The sequence below is a fragment of the Cupressus sempervirens genome, chromosome 3 (genome assembly GCF_028749045.1).
Source record: "Cupressus sempervirens isolate cs-2001-9-10 chromosome 3, ASM2874904v1, whole genome shotgun sequence".
In the NCBI taxonomy this organism is placed as follows: domain Eukaryota; kingdom Viridiplantae; phylum Streptophyta; class Pinopsida; order Cupressales; family Cupressaceae; genus Cupressus; species Cupressus sempervirens.
Window position 1 is genome coordinate 485,137,810 of NC_143120.1, and position 24,559 is coordinate 485,162,368.

The window sequence follows — 24,559 nt, forward strand, 5'->3', positions numbered from 1 at the left end:
GCACATATACATATATTCACCTAGATTTATTGATACATACGAATGAATAGTTAAAATGATTTTGTGAAATTAATTGCAAATAACATATTAGTTATCTTTGTCAATTATGATGAAGAATATTCCTAGCTTTGTGGATTATGATGAAGAAAGAAGTAGATACAATGTAGAATTTGATAGGCTTGGAAGTGCAAAATAGATATTTGTTTGGTAAATGCCTTGGGTTCTAAATAGGTATAAATTTTTTTACGAGTTACATCTCTATTGTATGAGTGATCCCATCTCCTTAGTATTTGCATGATGCATGAAAGTGATCTAAAACTTGCAGGACTAATCTCCTTGGTAGAAACTATAGAAATTGACGTAGCCCCTAACTTTGGTGTATTCTTAGGCCTAAATATTTGCATTATAGAACAATACCTTGACAAAGTGAAATCACAACACATGTCCTCATCTTGATTAGATCAACTTTATTGTTATGGAAAAGTAACAAAATGACACTCAAGCATTTAGATGCTATAGATGTACAATGCAAATTAGACTCCTTTTAATACTCTAAAACAAAGTGTTCCTCAATGATCCCTCTCTTCCACACTTAAAATATTTGTATATGAATTATTTCCCCTCATGTAAATAATGCTCATTAAATGTCTTCAAGTACAAGAAGATTGCAAAGAATGACCCATGCATGTATGAAGTTGGCACATAATAACTAGTGGAATAGGTAGGAGTTACAAAATTTGAGTTTAAAATTTGGATGGTTAATTCATGTGCTGTAGTGTAGGTTTAAATTCATCTAATGCAAGAATGACTTTGAGTAAGAAAAATGCAAATATTAGCAAGTAATGACTTGTGTATATGAAGTTGACTTATAATAACTAGTGGAATGGCTTGGAGTTACAAAATTTGTGTTCAAATTCTGGATGGTTAATTTCATGCGGTGCAAGGCTAAATTCATCTAATGCAAGATTAACCTAAAGCAAGAAAAATGCAAATATTAGCTAGTAATGACTCATGAATGTATAAAGTTGACTCATAATAACTAGTGGAATAGGTACGAGTTACAAAATTTGAGTTACAAAATTTGAGGGTCAATTTCATGTGGGGAAGGGCTAAACTCATCTAATACAATATTAAAACAGAGTTAAAAAAAAAGTACAAATATAAAGGCCAAAAATGTATGTATAGGTGTAAATTGATGGATAGGTGCAATAAGAAAGTCATTATATGAAAATAGATATGAAATGATATAATATATATAAGTGGATACAAGGTGAAAGATAGAGAATAAACTCAATTTTTTAGGAGACTAGAGTAAATTATATTGAGATATTCAAGAAGAATAAACCAAAACTAAATAACAATACATACAAATTTCACCATTACACTTTATGAATTAAAGTAGGAAATTATGAAAGGCTTTTTCAACCTAAATGTGAAAAATAACTCTTGATCTTGATATATAAATTATATCACAATACACATAAAAATTACTCTTTATAAAAAATACTCAATTGAAAATATTATAACTTTTTTATTGACTTAAGATTTTTAATAATATTTAATAAAATATTAAGATATATTTATATTCTTATATATAAAAAGTGCACACTACCATTATAATACTCAACTCAATCAACCAAAATTAAATAAGAATGAAAAAACACAAATTTCCCTATTATTAAAAAAAATATTTCACATAATGTGAAAATTGTGAAAAGTGGCAAATGAAAAATAGACTCCTCTAACGAGGCTGGCGTCGACGGAAAAGCCAGACGACCAACGGGAAAGAGTTCGTTCAAACCGGGCGGGAGTCGGGAAAATTTGAATTCGAATTCGAACGGAGAGAAGAAGAAGACGATAAATTAAATCCAAATGCAAGTAAAGAAAATTTTGTATTGCGGGAGAAATCAGTGCATCGCTCATTATTTTAGGTGTTGCAGGAGAATAAGTGTTGCTGATGGGAAAGGGAGTGAACAGCAGGACGCCGCTCAAGGCGAAGGCGGGGGCGAGGACTCAGGGCTTACGACATAATGATGACGATACGGAACGAGCTCAAGCCCGCGCCAGCGCCAACATCAGGAGGAAATCCCTGCTCGCACAGACACAGGCGGATCAAATTCCTTCTCCCTCTGGCCCCCTCCTTGCCAAGGATCAAATTCTCGATCTTTTTCAGAACTGCATCAAGCTGGCTTCTGAAAATGTAACCTTAAATTTGTTTCACTATATCCCGGTTTACAGATCTCGAATCTTTCAAGCCCAATTCCTGACTTTGTTGAGCTCTTTGGTTTCAGAAAATCAATCAGCGGAATACCTGGGAGCTTGATCTCATTGACCATCTCAGCGACATTATAAAAGTGGAGGATGAGGACGCCGAGACTAATTTCCAGAAGGTTTTCTTTTCCCTTGATTGTATTCTTTTTTTAGCAGGTTGAAGTCTTTGCTGTTGGTATTGATTGGGTATGTTATGGTACGGTGTCAGGCGAGTTGTTCGTTGGAAGCAGGTGTAAAGATCTATTCACTGAGAGTGGATTCAGTGCATTCCGAGGCATATAAGGTGCTCGGCGGCATCAATCGTACTGGAGCAGGCGATGCAGGTTTACTTCTAGTCTCTTCTTCGGATTTTTACTCTTCTGTTTTACCAAAAAAGGGCAGGGCCGTTTCTTTATCTGTTTGGCTCCGAGGTTGGGATTGGGCCAATCTATTCGGCTGAAGTTGTCTGAAATTGGGAAGAACTAATGTTTGGAGTGGATTCATTATGGGCAGCTTCTCGGCTTCTCACAAAATTACAATTAATTCTTATTCTCAATCCTGGATTAATTCCAGTGATTATTGCACCTTTTACATCATTTAGAAATTGCCTTGTTGTCAACATATACACGTTATTACATATGACTCGTCTGTCTTAATAATGACAGTATGGGTTCCTCCCCCTTATGCTACACTGCTGTTATTTCCGCATAACGCCATTTTCCTCGCCCTCGTGCCCGTTTCTTCTATCTCTAAAAGACATCAAATATTTTGTAGATAGTTCTTTCTTTTACCTCGACCTAGACCATCTATTGTATTACTCGACTTTGAAATCTTAGTGCCAAGCCTTAAGAAGAAAGTGCGCAATATTTTTTGCTTCAGTTGAATTCCATTTCTTGTTATTTGTAAACACGCTTTTTCTGTATGGTTGGCTTACGATGCTCTTCCGGAGTGATCTTTGATCATTTAGTAGGGTTTATATTGGTGCTGTCACCCATAAACGAATTGAAACAAATTACATATACTAATAGTCAAGGCCACAACTAGCAAAAATACATTATAGCTCAGCATATAGGCACCAAAGAGACTAACAATATAACTAGCCAAGCGACACTATTTTGGCATAGCTAGCCATAGCAAAAAAGAACTAGGAAGCTAATCAAAACAATCACATATAAACCCACCCTAAACAAAATACATTTAACACATAAGATCTATAAGACTAAAATCATACACCATCCCCTGGTTTTTTAGCTCACAAGCACATTTGTAGTAGGCTTGAATACTTCCTCAATGAATGCCCATTACATCTTTTGGATCACCATGGGCATGCCAACAGTGAGTTGAACCTAACAAAGTTGTGAGTTTAGTATCATTGCCAAGCTCTTGGTGACATTGCATTATGGATGGAGCTATTGTAGGATAATAATATGCCGACCTCCTTATCCATCTCACACAAATATGTCTTAAAAAACCAATTCTTCAAGGCAACAATCTCCTACTTGACTTCTTGATGCGTTGTGAAGGACATGAGAGTCTTCTTGTCCCATGTCGCATTGTGCTACTCTCTCTTCACCACCCCTAACACCATAGTTGGAAAACTTGGACTTGACAACAACTTACCAAGCCCCCTAAAAGTTTATTCGGGAAAAAATCGGCCATTTAAAAAAAAACCCTTGGGAACCTAAAAAAATTGCTAAAATTTAATTCAAAATACATTTTTTTGCAAATTTCAATGAGAAGATGCATCTAATGAGTTAATTAAAGTAACACAAAAGAAACAAGCAGAGTTTAGATATATATATATAAATGCATAGTGGGTACAAAATTGCATTCTCATGCGGAATGTTGATGGCAGGAAGGATAATAGTAAATAGTTTGTGTCAAACTAGAAGTAAATACATCATTACAATCACATCTTCCTCTTCCCAACTCTACTAGCATATTGTAATTCTCTATAATAGTAAATAGTTTGTGTCAAACTAGAAGTAAATACATCATTACAATCACATCTTCCTCTTCCCAGCTCTACTAGCATATTGTAATTCTCTATTTTACATAATATATATAGGCTTTTTGCCTTTTGTTTTAAACAATAAAAAAAAAAAAAAAAAAAGAGTTATATTGAAAAACTCACCAATTTTTTGCAAACACTTCGCGATTTTTTCTCTAGCCGAGTTGCGATTATATTTGGGAAAAATTCGCCGGTCCCAAAAACTTGGCGATTAGTGGAAATTGCGATTCTGCCAACTATGCTAACACTTTTATATTCATCACTTGTTCCATATCTTCTAAGTGGTTTCAAAATGTCAACTATAACAACCACAAGTAGTTTTGCATTTGCCGCCACCAGCCCAAGAATACCTATAACTCACTCCCAATTGTTGCTTTTGGTATTTCTTAACTCCAAACCTATTTCACTAAGCAATTTCAAAAAATACATGAAACTTGCTTGGGAGATGTAAACAGAGATTTTTTTGGGAGCTGTGATATTTTTTTCTTTTCCCTTGCCGACGCGATATTGGCCCTCCTAGCCCACTTTTTGTACTACCTCTTTGCATACAAACAAGTTAGATATAGAAAAATACCAAAGCACTCCATGTTGATCATATACACAATCAACACTCACCCTATTAAGATGTCCTACATATGTGACCTCAATGCTTCCTCAATAGTTTACGCTGCTTAATATCACAATTGGTGCCCTTTCACCTCCCCATTTGTCAAATCCGTCCATTCCAAGATATAACCACCACTAATATACATGTATGCTTTGCTTGTGAATATTAAGAACCTTTTAAAAATGTACATTGTAGGTAAATAATACTCAAAGTCAAGGGATAATGTCTTATATGCTGCTCTAAGTCTTCAGCAAGTCAAATGTATGACTGTAAATCACCAAAATGACTCTTGGTCCACACCTACATTTGCTAAATGATCTGCTGTTTTTGGATTCATGTTAAAACAAATTTTGAGGGGACCCAAAATTCCATACAAAAAACATCATGAAATATGCATTCAGTCCGTAGTATCAAAGTAGCAGATAAAACCAAGGTTTACAAGGACTTGGAACCTTAGTAAATAATACATAATAGCACAGATCAAAATCCCACAAAATGAAACACCAAAAAACTGCTAGAAGTGAAAGGGACCAGCAGACACGACCGGGACCAAAGACTAGAACCAACGACCAAAAACCAGATGACTAGGAAAAGAATACCAAAAAGCCAAAAAAGAAGCAAAGAGATTTTCTTTCACTGCCTTAGCCAGATTCTTCCCAAGGCTGGCCACTTCTTCAATTGATTCCTTCTAAGTGATCTGCTGTTGCATTCAACAATCTTGTGCAATTACCAAATTTAATCTTCTGAAAACTAAATTTTAGAGCCATAACTTCTTTTCTATACCTATTAATTTTCCTATTTGGACTCATGCCTTTGTTAATGGCTTGAATTACTACAAGCTTTGATCTCAACATTGGGAAAGTTGAGAAAAACATCTATCAAACTAGCTACAAATGAATTTATTGTTTTGTTGTTAGATCATCCACAAATTCTGTAGCCAAAGGTTAGAACCAACGACCAGAAACCAGACGACTAGGAAAAGAATACCAAAAAGCCAAAAAAGAAGCAAAGAGCTAAACTAGTTCTTTCACTGCCTTAGCCAGATTCTTCCCAAGGCTGGCCACTTCTTCAATTGATTCCTTCTAAGTGATCTGCTGTTGCATTCAACAATCTTGTGCAATTACCAAATTTAATCTCCTGAAAACTAAATTTTAGAGCTATAACTTCTATTTTATACCTATTAATTTTCCTATTTGGACTTATGCCTTTGTTAATGACTTGAATTACTCCAAGCTTTGATCTCAATCTTGGGAAACTTGAGAAAAACATCTGTCAAACCAGCTATAAATGAATTTATTGTTTTGTTGTTAGATCATACACAAATTCTGTAGCCAAGTTTATAAGGTTGAAACTCCCTTCTACGAAGCTTGGACTATCTTTTGAGCCACAATCAAAATTCAGTCTGATGTAATCCTTAGGGGGAGGCCTTCATTTATCCTCTCTTCTTTGTTTTGCATTTTATGCCTAGTTGTTGGTGGTCATACTGTGAGTGTTTAGGTTTTATGCTATGTTCCATGGGGTTTTGGGGATGAAGATGATAGTCGAGGGCCATTTCTAGGGGATGATGAGGGTATGGGGATATACAAATTTTCAAAATTATTTATATATAAATATATATATCTATATACATATATGTTTATATAATGTATATAATGTACATATGTACATATACATACATATATCCATACATATAACTATATATACACACACATACAAATGCTCATATATATATATATACATATATATACACATACATACTTATGCATATATACATGCATACAAATAAGTATATATGTATCAATTTTTCTAAATATATTAATATATAATAGAGAGAGATGTGTCAATAATCGATAATAACAATATCAATTTGTAAATAAATCATGAGAGTAGTAGTATAACTATATAATAAATTTCAATAAATTAGTATAACAATCGAGAGCATCATAGCCAAGGACCTTAATAAACATTTATAATTTTTTATTCTGTTTTTTGCTAGTGTTTCAGCCTGCTGTTTATCAAGCTTATTTCAATATGTCATCTCTAATCAGTTTGAAACTCTGATACAATGATTGTATGACATTTCAATTTGTGTACTTAATCTTCAAAGTTAACGTTTGAAAGTAAACTTTATCAATGTTCTTGTTTTGAAAACTTGATGTCATTATATTTTCAAATTTTCTATAAAATATTGAATTATATATACAAAATAATTGACATACCCAAAGTACCATCATCTCCTATTTTTGAAAAATTGCTGTACCTGTACGTAAAGAACCCATGTACCCCTATCTTCGTGTAACCTTGATCAAAATACAAACGTCTATGAAACTAATCCCCATCTGGGCCATCAATACCCAAAAACTTAAACCATCTGAGTCATTATCGCTCTTTGCCTAAATTGGATCATCCAATTGTAGCTTGACTATTCTTGGTTGCATCTCTTCCTTGTCAAGCTACCTAACATCTTTAGGATCAACTTCTCATCATGCTGCTAGAGTTTGAAGATACTTAAAAGTTTGTCGGTCTTGAAGTCTCAAGGAACTACATGTTAATGTTTTTGCCCATAAATTAGATAAATAGCAACAAATAAGAGTAAAAACTATACATAAAAAACTCAAAATTTATCTTGGGAAAACCCTTCCACTTGAAGGGAAAAACCTAGCCACACTAGCAAAATATATCTTTTATTGATAATAAAAGTGTTTGAGTACAAGGCTTTCACTCTCTTGAATTACAATATACCAAGCAATCATATAAATAGATTGCATAAGACTCTTCATCTTTCACACAAAGGTTTCTTTGAGCCCCAAAGTAAGACCCTTCATATTTCCTCATATTCAAAACTTCACATTTTCATATGCATGCCTCTTTGCATGACATATGACATGTCTATTTGCATAATATTAACTTAAATAAAATCACATATATCTCTTTCAGTTGAAGATGATCATAATGGGTCATAACAAAGATATTTTTATCTCGTAAAATCAGAGATAAAGATCCCTATCGCAACTACAAACTTCATCTTTATTAAGGCATGCACACATAGCTGCAACCAAAGGTGATAAATTCACATATGTTATCTCAGCATAACATAATTTACCGTAGTTACTTCATAAGCACATAGAGTGAAGTTACACACATGACTTTCACCATGCCAGCTTGTAGAGGGTAGAACAAAGACTTATATCTCAAAACTTCTCTTAGAGAAGCATACAATTCCAGCATACCTACTCGCAGAGGGTGGTCCACTGTACCTTCTTGCAAAGGGTGGAACAAAAACTTTTATCTCAAAACTTCTCCTAGAGAAGCATACATTTCCATTATGCCCACTCGCAAAGGGTGGTCCACCATACCTACTCACAGATGGTGGAATGAGGGCTTTAACATCAGACTTCTCCCAAAGAAGAATGTTTTTTCACCATGCCTACTTGTAGAGGGTGGTCCACCGTACCTACTTCCAAAGGGTGGAGCAAAAGCTTTCATCTTAGACTTCTCCCAGAGAAGAATGCATTCATAACTGAGATTTTGTCTTAACAGAGACTTCCTCTCAACATGGACAACTTTAATAAAAGAGAATCCCTCTTAATAGGGTCAACTTTAATAACATAGACTCCCACTCAATAGGGACAGCTTTAATAACAAAGATTCCCTCTCAACAGGGACAACTTTAATAACAAAGACTCCCTCTCAGTAGGGACAACTTTAATCACCACAATTGATTGACTATTGCATAAACTTGCAAAGGGTTGGGTATTGTAATGTTCCTGACTCAGCGAGGGGGAAACTTTGAGTAAGCTTGGGAGGATTTCTTCTGTTGGAATAAGTTGTAGGATCTCTCAGTTACCCCACAATAGTCTGAGAGTATGCTGTACAGTTTGTGAGAGGTGCTTGGAGGTTGTTGTAAGTGGGGCAACTGCAAATGCAACGTATGGATTGCTAGAATGAGTAACCGTATGGTAGGAGCAGTACATAAGCAACCTCTAGATGCTTGTACGGAGTGGAATGGAAGCTGTATGGTGGGAGGGCCTGGATGTCTGTACGAAGGAATGGAAGTTGTACGGTGGAAGGGACTGGATGTCCGTATGGGGGAATGGAAGTCGTATAGTGGGAGGGAGTGTATAATGGCCATACGGTGTGTGGGGCAGTCGTGCGGTGGGGTGGTGAATAGGCCGTATGGTGTAACTGTACTGTATGGGTTTTAGGCCACAGAGTTTACAACGGGTCATGCAGTGTATGTAAAATGAACGAAAACCAGATGCTAGAATAATACATTCACCTAAGATGCCAATACAAATGTTTCAATATAATCTCCAGAGATATATATTTGAATTTGCAAACAAGATGGTGTGCGGATTTGCCAGATCCGAGCAAGTAATACAAAGATGGAATAGGGTGAGGTTTGAATCCCACTGAAACCGGAACGCGAAGTAGGGAAGATCTTTTACTTTTGAAATGGCGAACAACAGAGAATTCCACTGGGAATTTGTAGTACAAAGAATAATAAACCAAATTGCATACCAACTACTACCTACATGCCGTACTTAAATACCCTTCAAAGGAACTTCCTAAGGGTTTACAAAGATAGCCGACAGTCGCACCTACCTACGGAAACAATTAAATAAAAATGGGTCCGAGATATACTAAATCAATCGGAACCACAAATACAAATATATTAATTTGGGCCCCATATTAATTTATTAAAGTAACTAATTAAAGGTCCTTTTGTTATATTATTTAAATTTTGGGACTTGTTAATTAGTTAATTAAATTAAATTAAATTATTACATTCAAATTTGGGGACATGAAAGGCATCTCCCTTTATCACGTAAACTCCCTCTTAAGATGAATAGTCTCTCTAAACAACGTTGCATAATCATTCACCATCACATTGTGCTTTGCAACGAAGAGAGATCCTCTAATCATAGAGGTCAATACCAAGATACAAAAATCGTAGAATACTTATCTCTTTGAAGTTTGATCTCAACACAATATGAGCAAATAAAATGAATAAGTGGAGACCAACATTCATATGATAATCATAGAACTTATTGAACAAAATGTGTTACTCAATAAAGATGTTACCATAAAGGAAAATGAGAATTGACATCTTCCAAAATAACCTGCAAGTGTCATCACAGGCTTTTGCATAAAGTTAAGTCAGTATACATGTAATTGACGACACCGAACATAAAAACTTCTTATGAATTGTTGATCATTCAATCAATCATCAACATCTTGCAATAATAATATCTCACTATACTTTATGTTGATGACATCCTATAGTCCATTATTTCAAGAAATCTACACACACATAGTGTAATTATGCATGCATACAATGATGAAGATGCCCAAAATATTCATAAGTAAGGTTTGATCGAAATTTACACAATGATAGTCAAAATCCTATGCTCCTAAGCAACACAACATGATTCTTATATAAAATCCTTTTGAATCATAATCACACGGACAAAACAAATTAACCTGAAAACAATAGAGTAGGTCATAGAGAAATCCTGACAAGCATCACTCACACAACTTGCTAAATATAACCCAATAAGATAATTAACAACAGTTCCAAACTCAATATAAAAAATATTAAACCTCATCATCGATTCATTTCAAAATTGCATGTAGCGTCCTTATGAAGTCTGCATTACCTTGTATCTTTCAAATATTTAGATCAATGCTTGTTACAAGATTCAAGAAGAGTTGGCAAATTAACGGATTTCCGAATGATTAATTGATAAACAGAGGAACAAATGTGTTCCTTATAAAGAATTACAAGGACGTTGTTTCTAAAAGAAACAACGTAGACTGAAGACGGAATTAGAAACAAAACTAGAGATAGGATAGGAAACATTCCTATCTGGATTGAAGAAAAAAGTGACAGGATAGGAAACATTCCTATCTAGACTGAAAGACGGACTACAGACAAGTAGTTGACTATTATAGAAAGTATAAGATATTATCTTAATACCCTCCCTTAATGGTCAACGTACGGATGTCAGAACATTCTGTGATAATTGAGACCCTCCTTGGATCTACAGAATGTTGAAATCAAGAAGCTTTGCTAGAAGAGTGCTATGACTCAAAATAGGTTGCATTTACAAAACTTCTTTTTTGTGGAAAAAACGGTAAAACCCAGAATCTCACACAACCTTGCGTATTACAGACAACTTGAAATGATTTTTGAGGAGAAAATCAACAAACCCAGAATCTCACGCAACCTTGTGTATTACAGACAACTTGAAATGATTTTTGAGGAGAAAATCAACAAACCCATGAAAAACAGAAACAGATTCAGAAGGCGAAAAATGCAGCTTCGCCTTGATCAGGAAGCTCGACAACTTGTGCTGTTGGCTGGGAAGCATTTTGCCTTGCTTGGGTAGCCAAACGTTTCCGGCACTCGAACTTCATATGGCCGAACTTGTGACAGTAATTACACTGCACATTTTGCTTCGTAGAGCCATCCAGGGATTGAGCAGAAGGTTGATGCTGGAAAGGCTGAGAAGACTGATGGTTGCCGATGTTCTGTTGAAAGGATTTTGCAGCAAATGCCTGCTCTGAGGAGGTTGTAGAAGCACTGCTGCCAAACTGTTGTTTCCAACGATCCTGCTGCAGAAGTTTGGTGCATAATTCTGGAAACTTCATATCAACATTAGTTGACGTAATGTTGAGTGTTTCTATGAAGTGCTCATAGGATGATGGTAGACTTTTCAGAGTGATGACTACCATATCCTCTTCCTCCATTTTCCGACCAATAGCTTCGAGTTGATCACGGATGTCCTTAATCTTTGTCAGATGCTCTTGTAAGGACATATGTTCATCCATCATAATGGAGAACAACTGATTCTTTAGAAAGAATGCTCGACTTTTTTTAGATGTTTCATGCAGCTCCTTTAGATATTTCCAGATTTTTGCAGCTGACTTGCCTGAAGGAATCTGTGGTAGCTGATCATCGATAACAGAGAGCTTAAGAAGCATAACAACCTCTCGATTGCGATCATCAAACTTGTCCTGTTCTGCTTGGTCAGAGGTCGGACGAGTCTTTGTGCCTAGAACAAGCTCATCCAAACGACAATATTCGAAGATGGTTAACATGCGCTGCTTCCAATGATTATAATTGTGGCCATTGAATCGTAGACTGCCCTCCAACATCAGATTAGTCAAAGATGCCATTTGCACGGAGTTCGAGGCAATGTTGAGGCTGACCCAGAAAAAATGACAAGTGCCCAGAAGAGTAGATAGAAAACCCAGAAGGAATTTGCAGTCGCAATGTAAATCCATCGGCTCGAAAATCGAGGCACGAAAAATGAGGTACTCAGAAAATTTTGACGAAGACCCAGATGAGGTCTCGAAAAACCCACCAAGAATTTGCAAACAAAATATTTTTTCGACCCCAAAAATTAGAGTTTCGAAAAAAAAGGCCCTAGCTGAAAAAAGCTTGAAAAAACTTCAGATTTCTTGATAAAAAATGGCAGATTTTTCTTCAAGGATTGATGTGCATGGACGAATGGGGCTAGAGTGTGCTGAACAAACACAGGCAGACCCGAGTTCGGGAATTTCTCTAGGCCAAAAACCCTAAGCGGGTTTTAGAGAAATTCAACAGAAATAATTTTTAAAAAATTTAAACAAATAATTTCATGAAGAAATTATAAATTTTTTCGAAAAAATTTAAGTAATAGCTCTGATACCATGTTACAAGATTCAAGAAGAGTTGGCAAATTAACGGATTTCCGAATGATTAATTGATAAACAGAGGAACAAATGTGTTCCTTATAAAGAATTACAAGGACGTTGTTTCTAAAAGAAACAACGTAGATTGAAGACGGAATTAGAAACAAAACTAGAGACAGGATAGGAAACATTCCTATCTGGACTGAAGAAAAAAGAGATAGGATAGGAAACATTCCTATCTAGACTGAAAGACGGACTACAGACAAGTAGTTGACTATTATAGAAAGTATAAGATATTATCTTAATAATGCTATACTCTATAACAAATTTAAAATCTATATTAAAATATAGAATGCTTAAAAATTGATACAGTAAAATTTATCTGATTGAAGCTTGAATCAAATTCCCAATGAACTCTTATCAAGAGTCATCAACACATGTGTGAATTTCTAAGTAGCTCATAAGCAACATTGAATCCTTAAGCTTCAGTTCTGAGCATTCCCATCACTGCACCAAGTTACCACTTGTTCTCCAACACCAAAACAAAGTTCAATAATCACACTCCCCTTTATGTTCAAAATGAACGACTTCCTTCAAAGACGATATAGAGCCAAGGAATCAATTGCAACTAATATCTAAAGACTTGGAGAATAGCAAAATCAACACACATATCATAGATGTAGACAGGAGAATAAATAAATCTCACAATTGCTGCTGCCGCATGTTAAAAGATAATAATATAATTATATGGAACTGCCTAAAGAAGCACTAGAACGTGAATAATAAAAAATATGTCTTCTTCTAGAGAGGACCACAAAAAAATATCCAAAGGGAATACTCCTCTCCAAAGAATAGACGAAGATCAAGAGTAATTGAAATGATGTCCAACTGTTCCAAATGAAATCAAGAAAGAATTGACAATTGTAAAGGAAAACTCTTTGCCAATAATCAAAGAATATCATAAGTTACTTTCATCAACAAGAGCAATCCTATAAAAGAAAAATGCATTCTCTGCCATGAAACTTCTTGACAATCATACAAATGATACAAGCACAGTTTGCGATGCTCATATTTGAGTGCTAAATCAAATAACTCCTACGAGTTCAAGGATCTTCGCTCAACACAATCTACAACTCAAATGCCCAAACATCATAACAAAGCCAACATAATAAAATCAAACAACATCAAAGCAACTATACCAAAACTCTTTCTAGATTCTACACATGGAATAATAGATTCATCGCACAAGACCAAAGATAGTATGCCTTTAGAAAACGAAGAAAGAGAGCGGTTACAATCATAACCGATCACATAACAAAATAACTGATGCAAACCTATCAAAATTGAAGGCGCACAATGAAATCATATGGAACTTGTATAAATGAAGCTATCAAGAAACTTGCAACAAAATTTTGCCAACGAGAGATAATAAGTCCCATAGAGCTTGCACATAAAGGTTATTCGATCCTATTGGCAATAAATATTGCAAATGAATGGTGAATCCATGAGCTAAGATAGAAATATTAAAAAAAAAATCTTCCTTGAAAATATAAACAAGAAGCCTATTAGGAATCAACTATATACCTATAGCTAATTATATCATGGATAGATAGAAAACTCATAAAATTATTTTTTTGGCAAACACCACTAATATTATAAATGAAACTTATTTGAACGACATCACCAATTTTGCCCAAATGTGAGTTTCGTCATGAATACACTCCCAAAAGAACCAAGCTTTCGTCTAGTCCTCTAATAAACTCTTAGAATGTTATCTAACCTGGCTTTGATACCATGTTAATGTTTTTGCTTGGAAATTAGATAAACATCAACAAAGAAGAGTAAAAATCTTAGTTGCTGGATTTGTCCTAGATAGGTCAGATCCGGATTTGGATCCTAGCCGGATTCAGATTTGTGCTTGGATCCTTGATTCTGCGTGTGGATCCATCAGGATCTATGGCCTTGCGGATCTTGATGGATCCATAGGAAGAATCAAGGATCCTGCTCGGATCCAAGCCACAGCTTGAGGATCCATAGGCAGAATCAAGGATCCTGCCTGGATACTTAAGGATCCAAGCCACATCTCGAGGATCCTCAAGGATCATAATGTCATTTTGTAATTTAGTAATTCAATGTGAATATGTTGATTTTCTTTATAATCGTGAAAATAAATCAATTATCAAGTATACTAGATTAATCGACCCACACTAGAATCACAAATTTAAATTTTATAATATGAAATGATTTAGTTTTAGAATTGTGTATATTTCTCTCATTTTGTAGTATATACACACACACACAAATCATAATTTGGAAAAAAAATCCAGAATCCACGGATCTGATTCATGTGCCTGAATCCGATTCATTTCATGAATCGACAACTATGGTAAAAACTATAAACAAAAAGCTAAAAAATTATCCTGGGAAAGTCCTTCCACTTGAAGGGAAAAACCCAGCCACACTAGCATAATATCTCTTTTACTGATAATAAAAGTGTTTGAGTGCAAGGCTCTCACTTTCTTGAATTACAATATACCAAGTAATCATATAAATAGATTGCATAAGGCTGTTCATCTTTCACACAGAGGTCTCTTTGAGTCCAAAAATAAGACCATTCATATTTCCACATATTCAACACTTCACATTTTCACATGCATGCCTCTTCACATGACATATGCCACATGTCTTTTTGCATAATATTAACTTAAATATAATCACATATATTTCTTTCAGCTGAAGATGATCATAATGGTCATAACAAACATATTTCTATCTCATAAGATTAGAGATAAAGATCTCTATCGCAGCTACAAACTTCAACACTATGAACTGTAACTACTTTTCCAGCTTGTTTTGTTGTATGCTTGTTTCTCTTAATAGCGTGTACAAAGCCATAGGTGGCTTAATTCCTCTTTGTAGTAGAGGAGTTAACAATCTTTGAGAGAAAACAAATGGCAAATTGTTTAATCTTTGGTTTGTCCTTCCCATCAAATTTATTATTTTAATCATCCAATGCGGCTTTTTTTTCTAGCAAAGCTGGTCCTATTTTTCAGAACCTCTTGTTTGTTAAATGTAGGACTTTGAGGATTTGCAAATTAAAGCCACTACTTTTAAAGATTGTGTGTCTTCTTGTTGTTATACATATTACAAAGAGCTATTAAAAGCCCCTTTATTACCTCTTAATCCTTAGAAGGAGACATTCAACTAGGTCTAGGTGCATACCACTTCAGATTAAGAGCATAGGCAAGCATATGAAGAGGGGTGTCCATTGTGTTGTAGCTCTTTGTGACAATAGGCTTGGCATGCTCCTCATATAATTGCAATCTAGGATCCTTGTGACAATTACTCACTTCATTTGGTTAGGCATCCTATCAAAGGTCTATAGATCTCTCCTAGGTTGGCAGAATTATATTTGCATATTAGATTACCCCCACACTTGGTGATATGATAGAGCAAATACACCTAGAAGTAACATTTACAAATGAAAACTTTTAAAATAAAAAGTAAAACAAAGTAAAAACTCAAAAAGTTCAATTTTCTTACTTGATATTGGACCACCAAGTGTCATTGAGAACACTTTCTCTCACTAGCTTTCCTTACCCTGTCTTTGATTAAATCCACTTTCTCCAATCTCCACAAACAACCATGGATTGTAGAGCATATTGCACCTCCAACTTCTTCTAAAGTAAAATATGATAATTAGCATATCTATCTCAAGTGGTTTGAGGAATTCTTTCTTTAAATATGATTAGAATAGTGGGAGTGAAGTGTGATGGTTACATACAAACGCTTGTACATATGTCTTTAGTCTCTGCCATTGCAACCATCACTTGATCTCTTTTGCCAATGTCTTTAAAAGAATTGTTCAAAGCATGTACACATCATGGAGTCCAAAAATATGTTTATGCTCTTAATCATTGAATCAACCAACTTACAAATATGAATTGAATTCGTCACAAACTTCACAACATTAAAAGGCCCAATGTCCTCTAGGGTATCCTTTGAAATGGAAAATTGGAAGTCTATATCCTTAAGATTCTTAGAAAAATCAATAACACTAAGAAAGTATGAACTTGCATGACATGTAACAATAACATTAATGATTGACCAATGTTAAGTATTAGCTTACCCATCCATGACATTGGAACAACCAATCCAATTGTCAATATATCCCCTAACATAGTTTTGAGACATGGTGGCCTTGCCAAAAGAAATGGAAGAGAACGTGCATTAAAAAAATGGCCACCAAAGGAGTAGCCTTTTCACATTACCCTATCATTGAATTTTTCTTGTATGCAATGGCCTATCTCTTTCCTCTATGACAACTCTCTCCAAATGATTCATAGTTAGAGATATGTGTTGTGATGCCCCCTCCTAATTTGCCCTAGAATTACAGTTACAACAAATTAGAGCTAGGTTTACATCTTTCCAATACATTTTCCTATAAATATTGTGAATATGGATTGGAATCTTGCAATTACACCATAAGCAACATACATAATAATGTATATTCATCTATTCAATGATTAGGGTTAGAATACATCATAATCATATACTATCAATAGCATTAAATAAGCATAATGAAGAGTAGAGGAAGAAACATGAAGGTCTGCTCGAATCCATTTCTATACTAAGCCCAAGAGTGGATGTATACTAGTGCCCTCCTCTTTGCTTGCTTAGTAGTTTACTCATTCCTCCTTTTCCTATCAATATCTCATCCTCCTAAAGACACATGCAACCTTGTAGACTTCGATGTAGGTAAGTGCGCTTTTGGCCTCCTATGTAAGTGCCCTTGTAGCATCTTTACATGAATATGTGCTCTCTTAGCCTCATGAAAAATTTGTACCCTTGTTTATATTTAAACTTAATATGATACTCACAACAATAAGGGTATGTTTTAAATTTTAATACAACCAAATGTAGCGCAAAAACACAGATGGGAAACTAGAGATATCAGCAATCAATAGCAAAATATCCATAAATGAAATTGAAAGTCCAAATGATAGAGTTTACAAATAGTAATTCCCAAAGCTAAAATCATTTACCACTGACCTAATTGTCCGATATGGAAGATTAGTTTGAAAATTTGTAGACTTGCCATTCATTTATTTATGGCAAAATGATATGACTTCTTTTTGGGAGTTTGCCTTCGGGAGAAGACTTAACTTCTATAGCTTTTCATTACTTTTTTTCTGTCTTGGATAGGACTGCTGCGTGAACCTAGTTCAAACCCTATTCCACAAATTGGAAGCTGAAGATTCTGAGATGATTCTTTTGGGATTTCATCCAACAGATGGTTTCTATAGGGATTGCATCCTAATAAAAAACAAAGACATGTAATTTCTTGTAGAGAGGAAAAATCAAACAAGTAGATACAATAGAATCCACCTTTGACCTTTGAACCCAATAAAGCCTCTAATAAAAGAAACTCATTCCCAAAAAGCATTCAATCAACTCAAAAGCTTGACCTTTGAACTGAGGTAGAAATTATTATTCACTTTATATCATAGTTACACCTCCCTAGGGGATAGGGGGATGATGGAACAAGAGTACAAGTTTTTGAGAAGAGGGACTAAGGGGCCTTGATTTCGGGACGAGGGGTGGTGGCGAGGGACATGGGGATTTATATAGTATATATATGGTACTTAAAATGCTACTTATGATAAGACGTATTGCAATATAAGATATAAATATGTAAAAGAGTAAATACTTGAACATTGCATTGAATTGGAACATTTAACATTCAACAAATAGTCAACACCTAGATGCCCCCCCATCCTTGGTGGAGGTACTACAATCTTGTGGTGTTGTTGGGGATGGGGGGATGGAGTCCCCAATTCCACATTGCATCCCCATCTCTAAAATGCGAGGCAAAAGGGGGGTGACGCATCTTCGTGTTACTATGCTTTATATCAATTAAATTTTTGCCATGGTACTAACTAGGTGTAATAATGTTATAACTTAAAGTTATAAAAGTGTGGCCCAAACGTTAAATATAATGAAAAATTAAGTATATTGCAGACAACTTTAGCTTTTTGGTCTAGTATTTCATTATTGCCTTATTCCTTACTATTTACTTAAATTTTCTAGCATTAGGGAATGTAAAGGACTAAATATTTCTTCTTTGTTAACCATCACTTAGAAGGAAACATTACAATCCTCCTTTCCCGAGATTGCTGGACCTCTAGCAATCAAATAGATATCCACTGCTCTACTATGATACACTTGTCTAAAAGCAACTCAATAGGTTACAAGGGTGACTATGCATCCATTACATCAACACAAAGATTCCACACCATATTGTGAAGCATGTCGCATAGGGTGAAGTGGTAGCTTATCAAATCACCCAAATTTGGCCAAACATTCGCTGTTTGTAAAAACAAATCATTATCCAAAGTATCATTACCTAAATGTAAGCCTTTAACGATATTTACTCACCCATCGCGATTAAGAACACTCACCATGCAAGATCCCACATGAGTATTCCAAATATCAGATATAAAATGAAGGTGTGATTTGTTGATTGCCAATGAGTTGTCAGAATGCATACGTTTAATAAATTCCATTGCTAAGCACAACATAGCATCATGGTCCAAAGTTGCCATATATGAGTACAGGGAGATATGTTACAATTGCCATACTTAGGATAATTTGATTTATCCCATGCCTCCTGATGAGTCTAAAAAATGCCTTTATTTTGTTATACTTTGTGATACTCCGTTTATCCTTGTTTTAACACTTATAAGCCTGTGTTTGATAAACCTTTGATGATTTATGGGGTAGAAAAACTATGTCATCTTTTGTCTAAATTATATCTAATATGCAGTATTTCATACAAATATCCAAATGTGCATTCTTAAGCTTGAATTTATTTTAATGGATGTTTATTTGCAAATATGTCTTATATCATAACTAACCTGATGATAAGGATTAATGGATGAGCGGAAGAATCCATAAGTTGGTTGTCGACAGCATTCAAGGAGAAACGATCATCAAGGAACAACCATGAAAAGGAAGTTATAACCACTCCAGGAAACATGGCAGCGAATAAGGAGGAGCTTTTACGAGCCATTACCTTCTTTGCATTTACGTTGTAACAAGCGGATGCTCAGACTTCATTGCTCCCTCCTCAATTCCGTTATCCTTCCTTTTCGCTTTCAGTTGTTCTCCTATATTCTCTCCTGCAGACTTAATTTAGGATAGTTACTTTTTTGTTATGTAATAAAGAGTAGATTCCCTATATATGTCGGGATCAACTCTTGTGTGTGAAGTTTTAGTTTTAGTTTTTGATAAGTTTTATCGAGTAAGAGAGAACACTGATTCACAGTTTGTTGTAGTTGTGTCTTACAATTCTGAATCATGTAATGACTGATTAATGAAATGAATTAGTTCTCTTTAGCTTCTATCCTGCGTTGGTAGATTAGAGAAGCCAACCAAGGGGGCCCACTTCGAAGGTGGATTAGATTAGGATAGAATAGATTCATTTTACTAGCATTAGCAGTATTTTAAGTAAGACGTAGCTAGTTAATTCCTTCCTGTAGCATCACACTTCATGAACGTTCCTACAGCATCTGCGAGAACAGTCTAGTGGATGAGTCAAGATGGAATTTGTGTTATCTTGTCATTGTGTTTTCAACATTCATAGATTCAGTATTTTCCTTTCCACAGCAGTAGTGTAGTTTCCTTCCTTTGCATTTTTACTTTCCTACAGCACAAGCATAATGACTCATCAAGGTACCTAGTGCACATACTATGCCGACCATTTCAAGTATACGTCCTTGGGTTGACAATCTAAATGCACCTCATGGTAGGGGAAAAGTAGTCCTTAGCTTGAATAGATTATTCCTAAGCCAAGCCTAGCGCATGACTATGGAACACCTATTGTGAGGCGGTTCATTTTTGGCGCCGTTGCCGGGGATGGTGTCAAGCTAGGAGCATTTTTGAGTCATAGTTTTTAGATTAAGTTCTTTTTACCAGTGTGAAAATTTTAGTTGCATGTATCGAAGAGGAAGATGACGAGATGAATATGGCAGATTTCTTCCACAAGGATCTGTTAATTTGAATGAAGAAGTTGAAGAGCCCTTTGAAGACGCAAGTCCCGTTTTCCCCACAGTATCATCATCAAGAGCTGAATCCCTAGATATATCTGGTCTCCAACCTTTGACTGAAATAGTGACCAGTCTTCTTGATAACACTACCTTGAATCCACCAGTTGTTAATCATCCAGTGCTTAACATTCCTTTTCAGCAGCAACCTCATAATCCAGTCCCACCAGTCATGGCACAACCCACTTTTCCATTTCCACTTCCAAGTCTTATAACCAATGCCAATCTCAAGAATATACCTCCCACTGCTCTTTCGAAATTCTATGGCCTTGCAATTGAAGACCCTGATACCTTCTTGTTTGAGTTCGACATCCTTTGTTGTAGTTTCAACTACAACACTGATGCCCATAAGCTTAAATTATTTTCAGCCACATTGAAAGAATCAACTTTACGATGGTTCACGGGCTTAGGAGCCAATGCAACTGCGAATTGGGATGAAATGCAAGCCTTGTTTTTGGAAAAATATAAAGAATATTGCAAAGCATCTGGCACAAGAGGAGATGATATCTTTAGGATATCACAAAAGGAGGAAGAGACATTAGAAGACTATGTTTCTCGATTTTTATATACACTACAAAAGAATCCTCAGCACACATTGTCTGAAGATTCCCAAAAACTAGTCTTTCTAAGAGGAGTGAATGAAGACTGTTTAGAAGCATTGGACCTGATGGCCGGTGGAGATGTATATCAAGCTCAATGGGATGACCTCAAAAAGATATGTCAGAACTACTCAAGGTCAACCATGAAGAAAGGTCGAGGACCCCGTTCTACGGTTACAAAAGGAATTAGTCAAGGCATTTCAAAACTTGAAATATCCAATTTGTTGTCAGATTTCAAACAAGACATCATTAATGATGTCGCTACACAGTTGGATACAATGACTGCAAAGAAGAAGCAAGCAGAGGCTGAGTTACAACTAGCTGAGTACTGTCCTCATTGCCGGAAGCAAAAGAAGGATTGCCACTGTAAATTGGTTGCAAGCATGGAGAACCAGCATCTTCCAACTGAATATGTAAAGACAGATGGGGATGATGAGCAAGTATTCTTTGTTGCTCAACGCCGACCATGGGCTCAACGTCAAGGTATGCCTCAAGACCCCTTGCAAAATTCAAATTCATATGGTAATCAATGGCAAAACTGCAATACCCAAGGTCCTCCGCAAAGCCAACCCAATTGGAATAATGCTGGGCAAAATAACTCATAACAGTCTCAATTGTCTCAAAATTTCCAACAACCTTGGCCTAACTAGCAGAATAACCAATGGCCCCAGAACCAGCAGAACCAATGGCAACCACCCCAAGGAAATTGGCAATCTCCAAACCAATGGAAGGGATCTCAACAATGGCCTAACCAAAATACTGGTGCTCCACAATTACCCCCTCCAACTCAACAACTTGCTTTAATGCTACCACTTGCAAATAGTGGACCTCAAAAGCAAACACAGCTACTTGCACAGCCTCAGCCAAATCCAAATAGCCAACCACAGCAGCCCATGTATAGTGCTGATACCCAGCAGTGCCCTGCTTATGCCCTAGATGTCGCAGATATACATTTGAGATCTAGAACGACCTTACCAGCACCAAAGCCACCTCTTATAACTGAAGTATCAGACTCTCCTGCAGCATCAGAACCTTTGGTTGATGAACCTGTTGACCCAACTAATGTTACCATACCAATACCAATTCAACCAGCAGTAGAGCCTCCCTTTCCAGACCAGCTAATACAAAAGAAACTTGAACAAAGCAAGGAACAACCCTTTGACATTGTTAATCAGTTGAAGAATATGCATGTCCAAATACCTTTGTTTCAAGCTATTAAGGACATTCCTGCTTATGGAAAAGCTATAAGGGAAGCTTGTCTAAAGAAACCTGGAAGGAAGAAGAAGGATCTTATCACATTTCATGTTGTTGGACACTTAGCTGATATCATGTTAGGAAGAGTGATTTGACCAAAATATTCTAGCCCAAGGAGTCCAGTAGTAAGTGTCAGCATAAATGGTCAATTTGTTAAAAATGCCTTAATAGATTTGGGAGCTGCTATAAATGTGATGACCAAAGAAACCATGAAGAAGTTACAAATAGAAGGATTAAGGCCCACACCAACTATTCTGCAGCTTGTTGATAGTTCCACTGTCATTCTTGATGGAATGATAGAAAATATTGTTGTAACCTTAGATTCCCTAGAATATCCTACAGACTTCATGATTTTGTCCCCTAAAGTAAACCTATCTGGCTATCCTGTCATTCTAGGTAGACCAAGGTTGGCCACAGCATTATGCAAACATAAATTGCAGATCAGGGAATATGACCATATCAAATGGCCAAGCAAACAAGCAATTTGATCTATATCCTCCTGCACAACCATTACCAGATTTTAGTACATCTTTTTGGCCAGATTTAGGAGATGAAGAAGAAGAGATAAATTCCATAGTACAACTTATGATGTTACATAGGCAATCTTTTCTAAAGTTGCAAGAAGAAGATTCAGTAATCCAGAGCATCCTTACCAACACTTGTGTGGTAGGAAAAGATGTGTCTGAAAGCTCTGTATTAGAATTGATTACATATGAGGAGTGTGATACAAGTTGTACTTTACTTAAGGAACCTGAAAATCTTTGTTCACTACTTCATTGTGAATTAGAAGGAAGCCCAATCTCTGAAATTGCTATGGTAGAATCCACTATTCCTGTTGAACTGAGTAAAGGCCATAAACTGCATGTTAACCCCGAATCGACATCTGTACAGATGGAACAATTAAAAGAATTGCTTCAGAAGCATGAGAAGACTTTTGCTTGGGATTATGGTGATATGAAAGGATTAAGCCCTACACTGTGTACCCATAGGATATACATTAATGAAGGTTGTCTACCACTTCGTCAACCTCAAAGGAGGATAAATCCAAGCCTCAGAGAAATAGTCAAAACAGAATTGCAGAAACTGCTTGATGCTGGCTTTATCTATCCTATATTTGATAGTAAATGGGTATCACCGCTGGTTATAGTACTTAAGAAAGGAGGAAAATGGAGAATTTGTGTAGATTATAGGGAGTTGAATAAGGCTACTAAAAAGGATCATTTTCCTTTACCCTTCATAGAGCAAGTTTTGGATACACTAGCTGGAAAGAAGTACTTCTCCTTTTTAGATGGATAGAGTGGCTATATCAAATCAGTATTGCTCCTGAAGACCAAGACAAAACTACATTTACCTGTCCATGGGGTACGTTTGCATACTCTGTTTTACCATTTGGTCTTTGAAATGCTCCTGCAACATTTCAACGGGCTGTAATTAGTATTTTTGCTGATATATCACATGATTGTATGGAAATCTATATGGATGACTTTACAACATTTGGAGTTACTTTTGAAGAAGCAATGATAAATCTTGAAAAAGTTTTGGTAAGATGTCAAGAACATAATTTGGCACTAAATAGTGAGAAGTGTTTCATGCTCATGCAAGAGGGTGTGGTACTCGGTCATTTCATATCTACTGCAGGTATACAAGTAGACCCAGCTAAAATTGAGGTAATTCAAACATTACCCATACCCACTAAATTAAAAGATATCAGATCTTTTCTGGGACATGCTGGATATTACAGGCGTTTTATAAAAGACTTCAGTAAAATAGCCAGTCCCTTGTACAAGTTGCTCACCAAAGAAGCTGAATTCGATTGGACACTTGAGTGTGATAAAGCTTTCCTGCAGCTTAAGCAACTTTTGACCACAACCCCAATTGTACAAGGCCTTGATTGGAACCTACCTTTTCACATATATACAGATGCTTCTGATTATGCCATAGGTGCAGTTTTAGCACAAAAACACTCAAATCTTGAAAATGTCATTTATTATATCAGTAAGAGTCTTCATGGCCCAGAACTGAATTACACAGTGACTGAAAAAGAATTGTTAGC

General features: G+C 35.8%; 1 protein-coding gene across 1 annotated transcript in view; it reads left to right on the top strand.

The window, feature by feature from the left end:
• The first annotated feature begins 1,710 nt into the window (after window positions 1–1,710).
• EMB2795 (condensin complex subunit) overlaps window positions 1,711–24,559 on the top strand; it is a 104,118-nt gene continuing 81,269 nt past the window's right edge. Inside the window, exons 1-3 of the mRNA XM_089820450.1 lie at window positions 1,711–2,200; window positions 2,292–2,390; window positions 2,480–2,594. Of these exons, the coding sequence (XP_089676576.1) occupies window positions 1,958–2,200; window positions 2,292–2,390; window positions 2,480–2,594 (457 nt within the window). The 5' untranslated portion in view covers window positions 1,711–1,957. The remainder of the gene's footprint in view (window positions 2,201–2,291; window positions 2,391–2,479; window positions 2,595–24,559) is intronic.